Source organism: Callorhinus ursinus, unplaced genomic scaffold (genome assembly GCF_003265705.2).
Source record: "Callorhinus ursinus isolate GAN/ISIS: 27379988/994484 unplaced genomic scaffold, GSC_fseal_2.0 scaffold77, whole genome shotgun sequence".
Classification (NCBI taxonomy): Eukaryota; Metazoa; Chordata; class Mammalia; order Carnivora; family Otariidae; genus Callorhinus; species Callorhinus ursinus.
In genome coordinates, this window is record NW_027397139.1 from 3,525,586 (window position 1) to 3,536,475 (window position 10,890).

Sequence of the window (10,890 nt, forward strand, 5' to 3'; positions counted from 1 at the left end):
GAAGGGGAAGGGCGCCTGGGTGGCTCAGTCGGTTAAGCGACTGCCTTCGGCTCAGGTCATGATCCTGGACCCCCCCGGGATCGAGTCCCGCATCGGGCTCCCTGCTCGGCGGGAAGTCTGCGTCTCCCTCTGACCCTCTTCCCTCTCGTGCTCTCTCTTTCTCTCTCATTCTCTCTCTCTCTCAAATAAATAAATAAAATCTTTTAAAAAAAAATTGAAGGGGAAGCCCAGAACTCAGTCATCAAAATCAACATCCCACAAACAAAATGAATTCATGTCCCAGATCCACAATGAACAATAATCCATCTCTTAAATAAAAATAGGATCTGCCCCGGCAAGACCCTGCCTGGCCCTGTTTCTAATAACACATCATTTCCCTAAACAGCTGGGTGGCCCACGGCCCTGGGAAGCCAACTAGGTTTCTTAAGTCTCACATGGAAATGCTCTTTATCTCGATTACGGAGTGCGGTTTTTTTGGCCACATCTTAACATTCTGTGCCTGAGGTGGGTGCCTGGCAAGCTGTGCCCCAGTCGCGGGTCGGAGCCGGGAGCTCACCGGGGGGCCCCATGGCCTCATGACGGGCAGAGCAAGGCTGGTGCTCAGAAGGGTGTGGGCAGCCAGGGGGCACGTCTGGTCCCACCAGGGACGGCCCCGGATTTGTGGAATCCGTCCCCTGGGCTCGTCCTGGAGCCCACACCCTCCCGTCGTGAGGTTCACAGGGCACCCCACCGATGACAGGCGGAGAGGGTCAATTCTATCGGTTCAGGAAGCTGAGTGTGGGAAAAAGGGAAATTATAGGGTCAAGTTACAGAACCTCACGCTGCAAATGCCTTGAGCTCAGCCGGTCCGTTTTTCCCCAAATGTGGCAGGGGACCCGTGTGGAAGATGTTCACCAAGTGGCTTAACCTGCTTCCCCGCACCGAGGGCCTTGGGTAGGGTGGGGCACCCAGCAGTGACCCCAGGGACCTATCACTGTGCCCCGCCCGGCCGTATGACCCCACAAGGATTCCCTACCCTCTCTGGGCTCACTGCCCCGGAGGGAAACGGCAGGCGGCGGGGAGAGAAATCCAGCCCCAAATACTCTCCAACCACAATGCGAAAAGGCCGTTGCAACCTTGCCCGCGTGGGATGCCGTGGTTTTCCCTTCACGTGGGGGAGAAGCTGCATTCGGAGCTGGGGCGCCCTTCACGCCCGCCGCCCGGCCGGGCAAGCCTCCAGCCCAAACACAGCTACAACTTCAGCGTCTGGTCCCCCTGGATTTTCACCTTTCTTGCTTTTCCACGTGTGGCAATCGTAGACCAACCGTCCCAGAGCTCAGGCAGGCGCTTGCTCCTGAGGCCCCGCCCCGGGTCCCCGGCTGGGCGGGCAGCGGGCAGGGGGCGCTGGGGGCTTCTCAGCCAACCCCACAGAAGGGGAAGCGAAAGCCACAGAGGAAAGAGCCACCTGGGGCCATTTCTCTGTGCCCGGTGGCTGGGGCCCCCTGCCCTCGCCGCCCCCTCGCGCGAGCTCTGGGACCATCGCCCCTGCCCCCCCTCCTGGCCCAGGCCCCGCCCTCTGCCTGGAATGCCCTTCCCATCTTTGAGGGAGGCGCCCTTTGCGGGCAGGCGGGAAGCCTGGCCTGGGGAAGTGATGCACAGAGCACCCCCTCCCCTGCGGTCTGACAGTTGCGCGGCACTTCCGGGTGGCCGCAGGCCACAGGTCAGCCTAGCGGGCCAGGGGCGGCAGTGCCCCGGAGTTTCACCCCAAGGCCGCCCCTGCCCCCCGGTCACTCCAGTCCTGCAGGTAGGGGCTCCCGGAGGGGTGTGGTGGGGCGGGGGGCGGGCAGAAGCAGCGCCTCGCTGAGGTTGGAGTGAAGGGGGGGTCTGGGTGGGGCCGGGGGCCAGGCTGCCGAGCTCTGGGAAGGAGCCCCCCCCACCCTGCACGGGTCCCTGGGGGCTATCGTCGGCCCCCAGCTGACCCCCCACCCCGGCCCACCCTCACAGCTGGACATTCTATTCAGTCCATGTCACAAAAGCACAGGGTCCTTCCCACTATCCTGGAAAGTTGAGGCGTGATGTTCCTGCCTCACCCGTGAGGAGAGGAGCCCAGAGAGGGCGACACACTGTCCCAGGGCCACCAGCAGGTCAAGCCGGGCAAGAAGACCGAGACTGCCCCCACTCTCGCCTAGCTCCCCGCACCCCCCACGCACACCATCAGCGCCCCGCGCGTGCCCACCCCCGCGTGCCCCCAACTCTGACCTCCCCCCTGCAGCATGAGCGGCCCTGAGCCACCCAGTGAGACCTCTGGGCCTGACGCCCCCACCTGGCCGACTCAGCCCACCTACAGCAACCTCGGTGAGCCCCCCGGGGGCCGGCAGGGGCGGGTGGCTGAGCTGAAGGGCTGAGGCTCCCCCTGCCTGAGGGCAGCTTAGCTTGCTTATAGCGACCAGTTCGTGGTCCTCCAGAAAACTCTGCTGAGAAAGGAAAAAAGCTGGGATCATCAGCTTGTAAACATGGGGGTGGGGTCATTTGGCCAGAGCCACGCAGGGACACGGGGTCACCTGGCGTGGGCTGGACACCTCTCTGCCACCGATGCGTCCCTCCTCCGTAAACTGGGGATGGCACCCATACCCCACGGGGCCATTCTCATTCTGCAGATGGGGCAGTGGTGGCCGAGGGGCCTGAACGCTGCATGTCCTCACGCCCTTCCCCACTCCCCCCCTCAGGTGAGGTCCGCGCCCAACTGCTGCCCTCCAAGGCCTGCCACCCCCGGACATCCGGGCGCCCCCCGACTGACTCAGAGCCCATGCCCCCACCCCTGCCCAAGAAGACCCTGGCCAGGACCCAGTCCCTGCCCACCCACAGGGCCCGCGGCTCCAGCCCTGCTCCCGCAGGGCAGCCTCGGAGACCCTTTCTGGGGTCCCACAGTGTGGACGAGAGCCAGGCAGGCAACGACCGACCTTGGGCCTCCCATCCGCCTGTGGAACCGCACTTCCACTTGCTCAACAGCCCGCTGGGCCTCGCCTGGCACGACCTGCATTTCCCCGAGGCCAGGCACACCATGCTGGAGGCCCGGCAGCTGGAGGGGCTCCACACCGTGCACGCCCGGCTCCAGGCCCGGCTGCTGGGGGGCCACCCGGGCCCCTGCCAGCCCGGCCACGGCTTCCGCCTCCTGGACAGCTCGCCATGCGTGGAGAGCGGAGACGCCCTCTACTACCGCCTGGTGCGGGTGGGAGGCGAGACGTGGCACATGCTTGCTGCCAAGGTGAGCCTGCCACCGCCCCCCTCCTTGGAACTTTCCCCAACGTCCCATCTCGGGCGTAAGCCAGAATGCGTACGGCTTGGGCTCCCCACTTACTCTGCACCTAACGTGCACTAACACAGTCAGCCCTGGGAACCCCGTTTCTCAGGTGTGGGGCCACGGGCATGCAAATCACCTGGGAGTCTTAACCCCCCACCCCCTGGGAGCCCAGGAGTCTGCATTTTAACCCAGTCTCCAGCGAAAGCCGCTGAGTTCGCCAGCCACGTTAATGATAATAATCAGTCACCATCAAAACGTCTGGAGTGTTTCTGGGTGCCCTAAGCTGTTCCGTTCTAGGGACCCCAAGACGCCCTTACCCACCGAATCTTCACGCAACTATCACCACATTTGTCATAAGATCCTTCCGTTTTTATGCACCACTCAGAAAAAAAAAAAAAAATCCCTGGTAAGCCACCCCGCGTCAGACACATCACCGTTTGGGAGGACCCTCAGCAATTAGACCACCTGCGCTGGGGGGGCCCGTCCCTTTCACCCCCTGCAGCACCGAGGGAGAACAGTGTTGCTGGCTGCGTGTGTAGTGGGCAGTTGGATCCTGGCTCAAGCTCGGAGGCCCCGGGGGTGTAGTTTTTAAAACACCCCCCCCCCAGGTGATTCTAATATAGTTCCCAGAGCTGGTGCTCCCCCCACCTCAAAAGAGCTTTGTGGTCCGGTACAGCGGCTGTTGGCCAGTGGGACGTCTGAGCCCCTGAACCGGGGCTGGTCCCCATGGAGTGTCCGCCATGCACCAGATCTCCAAGACTCAGGATCAAAAATTAACCATAATGCAAAACACCTCATTAGTGGCTTTGACGTTCACGACTGTTGCGTGATAACATTTTGGATATATCAGGTCAAATAAAACAGCGTATGGGATTTATGTTCACGTTTCTTACCATGTTTAGAATGTGGCTCCTGGAAACGTTTAATGATACCATGGCCTGAGTCCCGGCCTTGGCACCTGTGCTGGCCCCTTCCTCGTGCCTCTGGAAGGCTGCAGTTTGACCCCTAAACACCAGCGTCCTTAGCGGAGCTTTCCCTAAAATCATGCTGGCGACACACATCCCAGTTAACATGTAACTCCTGCTTCTGGGGGCCGGTTGGCCCGCTCCCCCCTCCCAAACCGCCGTGGGGGCAGGCGGGAAGGCTTCTGCGGTCAGGGCCCTGACGGCCCCCCTTTGCCCCTCAGGTGCCCAAGCCGGGAGCTGAGGAGCCCCACCCGTGGGGCCTGGAGCTGCAGGCCTCGCTGGCCCCACACTTCAACCTGCAGGGGCTGTGCGGCCTGGTGCCCGAGGGCACGCTGCCCAACGTGACCTGGAGAGGCCCTGTGGTGCTGGTGGCTGAGGTGCCCGAGCGCACGGTGACCCAGTGGCTGTCAGAGGTGGGCAGGAGGCCGCGGCCCGCGGAGTTCCCCTGGGTCGTGGCCCTGCTGCTGCTACAGCTGAGTTCAGCCCTGGAGCACCTGGAGGCGCAGGGCGCGGCCCTGGTGGAGCTCCGGCCGGAGAACCTGCTGCTGGCGGCACCTCGGGGCTGTGCGGCGACGGGGCCCCCACGCCTGCTGCTGGCCGACTTTGGCCGCGTCCACCCACGGCCCCTGGGACCGCCCGGCGCCCACGCGCAGCAGCTGAGCCGCCTGCTGCGCGTCCTACTCGGCCCTGCTGCGCCCTCAGCCACGCCCTTGGCCGCTGGCCTGGAAACTCTGGCGGCCCAGCTGGCCCGCTCGCGGCCCTCGGCGGCCCAGACGCGGGCGGCGCTGCAGACGCTGCTCTGGGGGCCTGGGCCTGAGCTGCACCGCCAAGGAGCCCCACTAGGGCCCTGGCTGCGGGTGGGCCGCGCGCTGCTCGTCCTACACCTGGCCGAGCGGGCCGCGGCCGGGGTGGTGCCGGGCCTGGAGGACTGGCTGTGCTGTGAATACCTGGCTGGGGCCACGGAGGCCTCCCTGGGCCACGCCCTGGCACTGCTGTGGGACTGACGCCTCCCAAGGGCCTCGCCGAGAGGTAGGAACCCTCCCCAGACCGGGGGCCAGAAGGCCCGCAGAGATTGCCTCCATGATGGTGGGGACACCCTCTTCCAGAAAGGGCCAGAAGGCCGGGGGAGAGTGTGGGACTGTGGACACCTCCTCTCCAAGGCACCCCCCTTCTACTCCGGGGACTTAGGCCCAAGTCCTTCCCAGGAAGGCCGGGGGCTGGGGGCCAGTGGCCAGCGCCTCCTGAGGCTTTCTGAGGCCAGGATGGCCCAGCCCTCTTCCAGGTGTGGGCACTCCCTTTCGGCCAAGGTCTGTGTGAGTGTGGGACCCCTCCCCCCACCTCCCAGCAGAAGTGAGGCTGCCCTTCTAGTGCTGGAGTCTGAGGGTCGCGGTCTCGGGGAGAAGGTGGACACTGTCCTCCATCTCTGGCCCTGGAGCACCCCCTTGTGCTGCGATGGCCAGTGACTGTGTGAACGTCCTCGTCTAGACCTGCTTGGGGTCTCCAGGGGGAGGGGAAGCTCCTAGAACCTGGGACACCCAGCCCACCCGGCACAGCCTGCCTGAGCGCCTGAGCTCACCTGCCCGGGCGTCCCCATGGTGTCCCCGTGCCTTCCACCCCCCCCACTCTCTCCACCCAGCGTGGCCTCCGCGCTCTCCCTCTGTGAAATGCAATTCTGTCCAGCTGCCACGCTTCTGCGGGGGCCGTTCCCTTGCCAGACTGTCCGAATCTCAGCTCCTCTAAGCAAATAAAGCTGCCCCTCCTGGGCCCACTGTCGCTCCTCCCCGTGCCTCCCCCCAGAGCACTGATCACCACCTGCAAGTATTTCTCTCATGACCTGCCACCTGACCACTTCATCCACCAGGCTGAGTTCCCTGAGGGCAGAAGCCAGGCTTAACACACAGTAGGTGTTTAATCTCACAGGGTGATGGCATCAACTGGCAGGGAAGACTCATCAGGGAACCTGGGGGAGAAAACAGTCTCAGTTTACGCCTCTGAAAAATGGGACACACAAGCCCTGAGCCGCCCCACTGCCCTTACCTCTGGGGCCTCCAGTCATGCCCCCTCACTTCCCCTCCCCCACCGTGGCTCCCTCAGGTATGACCAGGTTCCTCTCCTGCTCAAACCTCTCCCCTGGCTCCTCAGTACCCTCAGAATAGAGTGGGGCTCCTCCAAAGCCTCCACAAGCTCTCTCCGGCCAACCCCTCCTGCCACATTGCCTACCCGCGGAGCTTTCTGACCTCCAGAACTTGCCCAGGTTATTTCTTGCCCTGGATCACTCTCCCCTCTCTACTCGTCCGCTTCAGACTCCTATTCATCCTTCAATACCCCAACTCCAAAGCCCTTTGTCCACCCTTACACTCCCCCCAGACTGGAGTGTTGTCCAACTGTCCCTTCAGAACTCTGAAGACCAGCTCCATCCTCAGGTAACTGAACATCCTACGCCAGCCCCAGATATACTCCAATCCCTGCAAGTACCTTTCCTGCTCCATAAAAATTACCCTCTTCCAGCCTCTCAGCTGAGGCCTGGATGTGTCTCTCTGGGGCCGTGCTCCCAGATGCCGCCAGCAGGTGGCGCTGCAGTCCTCCCGAACCATAACCAGCGCCCTCCCGGCCGACCCTCCAGCCGCCCGGCCCGCTTCCCTGCTGTGACCCCTGCGGCCAGAACGCTCCTGCCCCAGCACAGCCCTGCAAGGCCCTCCCCAGCAGCTACTGGTGTCCACGGGGTCCACACAGCTGCTGAGGCGGGGGCCCAAGTTCAGACACCCCACAGCTCAGCACCTCAAGTCCCAGGTTGCCCTGGCCACACCCCACACGAGGGCAGGAGGCAGAGGTGAAACTGTTCAGGGCCAGCAGGAACTCAGCCAGCCGGCAGCCGTGGCCACCCCAGAGAAGGGCGCCGGGCCGGGGGAGGGGCGGCAGCCTGCCCCCCCCCCCCGCCCCCGGAGCCTCCCGGGGCTGCTGTAAGGACCGCGAGAGCCCGAGGCACAGAGGCACCCGGAGCCCCGGGGGCTGGCCCTGCATCAGATCCCACAGGCGCGGGGCCGTGGCCGGAGAGGTGAGGCGGTTCCCTCCCGCAGAAAGGGGTCACACAGCTGAGGGCAGGTGCACAGCCCCAGGGTGGCAGGCGGGGGACAGTGGCCGGGGGAATACCACTGAGCCAACACAGGTCTTGGAGGTGTCATCACTTTTATTCAGATTTTTCAGAGCACTAGAAGGGTAGATTAACACCTATCCAAGGTAAGAGACCTACGATTTCCAAGAGCCTTCAAATAAGAAACTCCTCCTCCAAATACAGGAACAATCGGAATCATCTTAAACCAGCAATAAAAAAGTAAAATATAAACTTTTATTTAGAATTAAAGCAAATACTTCAGTATCACAAACACAATATTAAACTTCAAGAAATATACCGCTAATTTGGAGTGAGCGTTTATTTGCACAATTACAACATGCGGACACACCCAGCAGAGGAGCAGGCCTGACGTCTGCACCCCGCACGGCAGTCGCTCCCACCACCCGCACTGAGCGCAACACACGCGACGGGACTGCGATCCGGGGCGCCGGCGGCACCGCCCCTACTCCTCCTCACCCGCAGACTCTCTCTCAAACGTGTAGGCCATGAAGCAAGCGTCAGGTCTCTTGGGGACAAGGGGATGCCCCGGTCTCACAATCTCAAAGCCCAAAAAGCTGAAGGTCCGGAGCAAGGCGGCTGCGGGGGAAACGGAGTCAGAGCTGCTGCCGGGGCTCGGCGGCGCGGGCAGGTGAGCAGGGCCCCGGGCGCCCCGCGGCTCCACCACCCAGGGAGCGCACCCCGAGTCCCCTACCTCTGTCGTCGCGGTTCTTGTGGAAGCAAATGAAGACGTGGGCGGCGTGCAGCTGCTCCTCCGCGAACTCAAGCAGCACTGCAAAGCTGAGGGGCCGCCATCAGCCCCGCCAGCCGCAGGCCTCACTTCCGGGGGCACCCCCCCCCCATCCGGGCCCCAAAGGCCCCCGGTGCCCACGGCCACAGCCCCCCCCCCCCCCCCCCGGAAGACTGCTGGCCCCGCCACCCCGACCCGCGGAGCGCCCAGCCCCTCACCTGTCCTTGCTCCCCTCGGGCAGAGCGCCCCCAGGGATCTCGATGTACAGGCTGCAGCCGCTCAGCACCGCTCTCCAGTTAATGTGTCTGGAACCCGTGAGCCTGGTCTGGACGTTCAGAATCCTCGTCTTGCTGTTAGACGTTAGTTCCTCTGTTACATTCAGCCGATTATCCTGCAGAGGGGGAGAGCGCTCTGTCCGCACTCAGACACCGGCCGCCGCTCACGGCCGCCGCCCCGCGGGCTTCCTCACCAGTCCACACTTGGCAAAACCCAGAGGCCACCAAAATGACCCCCCCCCGCCCCAATGCGGGGGGGGCTGGGCCCAGACCCCAGGGGGCACCCGTGCTGGTGCCCTGAAGGGTAATAAACCAAGCGGTGGAGGTGAGAAGCAGGTGCGCACAGGTGCGCGTCCGCCGCCGCCCCCCGCCCCCCGGGCGCCGGCAGGAGGGGGTACTTACAGAGTAAAATAAATTAGCTGAAAGATTGTGATCCCTCTGACTATTCCCTCGCCCACCTGGGATCTTCAGGGGTGGGTGAGGGACATCAGGAGCACCACCGAGGCCCTGGACCCAGGTTACTACAGCAGTTAGGAGAGACCCTGGGACTGGAAAAAAAGGGGCGCTCAGCCCGACTGCGGGGAGCCCCCCAAGGCCCAGCAGGAGCAGCCAGGCGCGCGTTTACCCTGCGGGCAGCGGGCCGGCGCTCGGGGGGCCCCCGGGCCGCCCGGCCCCGCTGAGCCACCCCGCACCAGGCCCCGGGCCGGGCCCAAGCCGCGCCCTCCCAGGCCTCCGCTGACTTCCCGTTTCCCACCCCGGCCCAGGGCACTTCCCCTTCTCCCTCCCGCCGGCCGGCGAGCCCGGCCCCGAGCAGCGCCCCGGGCGGCGCCCCTCCCGCACCCTCCCCGCGGGCCCCGGGGTTGCGTCATCGCGGCGGACGCGGCCCGCGGCCCCGAGGGAGGTTTTCACAATCGGCGCGCTCGGCAGCGCCAGCAGCCATTTGCTGCGCAGCGTCAACAGGGCCCACGGTCGCCTCCATTTTGCACGGCTCGCATCTGGGTCGCCCCCCGCCCCGTCCCAGGGACCGCGTCCGCGGGGCGCCCCCATCGCCACAGCCAGCCCCCGGGGGCGCCGTCGCAGACCCTGCCACCTGCCGCGGGCGCGCGTCGTCGCGGAGCCCCGGCCCCGGGAGGCGGACGCCACCGCCCCCGTCTGGCCGTGCAGCGGAGGGAGCGGCCGCCGGGCCCCCGACGGAGGCGGCCCCGGCCGCGCCTACGTGGCGCCCTGAGCTCCGCGCGTCCTCGGGGGTCCCGGCGGCCGCTCGCACTCGACCCCAGCCCCCCTCCGCGGTCCACGACGCCCGCCCCGCGCCCGCCCCCTCGCCGGGCCCTCGCGGACCCCGAAGCGCTGCCGGGAGGGGTGGCCGCCCGCCCCGCCCCCAGCGCGACTGTGCCCTCGACAAGAAGGCGGATCTCGCGCTCCCGCCACCTCCGTGGCGCCCCGCGGCCGGCTCCCCCACGGGCCTGCGCGGCGGCGCTTCTGGAAGCTTCGGGCGGGGGCGGGGCGCTCACCTCTCGCTGCTGCGGCCTCCGCGGCTGTGCAGGCTGAGGAGCGGCATGGCGCGGGCGGCGTGGACGGCGGTGCTGGGTTTATCCCCCTCCTTCTCTCTGGCGAAGCAGTGGCTGTTGAGGATCCGCTGCAGGGAGGATTTCACCATCCGGCCGCTGGGGTCCGAAACCAGAAAACCTCCGCTGCGCTTCTCCGCGCCGCCGCCGCTGCTCGCCGTTCGCAAAATGGCGCCGCCGCCGCCGCGGGCCTTTATAGGCGCCGCGCCCGGGCCACGCCCCCACGCCGCCTGGAACGAGGCCGCGCGAGGGGGCGGGGCCGCGGGGCCCCCGAGAATTCCGGGCGCGCCCGCCCCTCTCGGCACCTGATTGGCGGACGGTCCGTGGCGGGGGCGGGGCAGCCGCAGGTCCCGCCTCCTCCACCGCTGTCGTCTCTCTGTGGGCACGCGGGAGGCGGGGCGCGGTGGCGTCGCGAACGCGGCGCGCGCGCCCCGCCCCCATCAGCCGGGCCTGGGGGCGGGGGCGGGGGCGCCCGGCTCTGCGGGTCCTCGAGGGGCTGGCGGTGGTGCCGTCTCCGCCGTGGCCGTTGTCGCCCTCGCTAGGGTCCCTGCCCTTAGCGGGGCCCCCTCTCCCGGGAGGTTCGGGGCGACAGAGGCCCCCATATTCGCGGGCAGGGGTCCCAGAGCCCGCACCCCACGGGGCGGAATTCTTTTCAGTGATAACCTCGGAAGGGTCGGTCCAGCGGTGGTTTTCTGGGTTCGGTCTTGCGTTTCAGAACAGCCGCAGTTAAAGAGAGAACCTTCTGTGCTGAAGATACTCGGATTTAATGAAATCGTGCGTGTCGCGTCCGTACTTAGTCAACAACCCTCCTGCTCCCAGGGAAACTCAGAGCCTTCCCGGAGAAACGCAGGCCCCTCCCCGGGTCAACGCAGACCCCTCCCGGGTCAACAGAGACCCTTCCCCGGTGAACGGAGACCCCTCCCCGGGTGAACGCGGACCCCTCCC

General features: G+C 65.7%; 2 protein-coding genes across 4 annotated transcripts; one reads left to right on the forward strand and one right to left on the reverse strand.

The window, feature by feature from the left end:
- Positions 1-1,642: 1,642 nt before the first annotated feature.
- Positions 1,643-5,855, forward strand: PEAK3 (PEAK family member 3). Of its 3 annotated transcripts, none has more exons than XM_073887357.1 (4): positions 1,643-1,783; positions 1,984-2,334; positions 2,706-3,244; positions 4,467-5,855. In XM_073887357.1, the coding sequence occupies exons 2-4, from the start codon at positions 2,253-2,255 to the stop codon at positions 5,247-5,249; spliced, it is 1,404 nt and encodes a 467-aa protein (XP_073743458.1). In that variant the 5' UTR covers positions 1,643-1,783; positions 1,984-2,252; the 3' UTR covers positions 5,250-5,855. The 3 variants fall into 3 exon arrangements, with proteins under 3 accessions (XP_073743458.1, XP_073743457.1, XP_025716999.1); XM_073887356.1 differs by having other exon boundaries at positions 2,001-2,334; XM_025861214.2 differs by having other exon boundaries at positions 1,644-1,783; positions 2,252-2,334.
- A 1,714-nt stretch (positions 5,856-7,569) lies between these two features.
- On the reverse strand, positions 7,570-10,126 carry OAZ1 (ornithine decarboxylase antizyme 1). The gene is given in 6 exon segments (XM_025861260.2): positions 7,570-7,954; positions 8,070-8,155; positions 8,324-8,496; positions 8,783-8,869; positions 8,871-8,928; positions 9,892-10,126. Coding segments are annotated over 6 exon segments (684 nt in total). The 5' UTR covers positions 10,038-10,126; the 3' UTR covers positions 7,570-7,820.
- Positions 10,127-10,890: the final 764 nt, after the last annotated feature.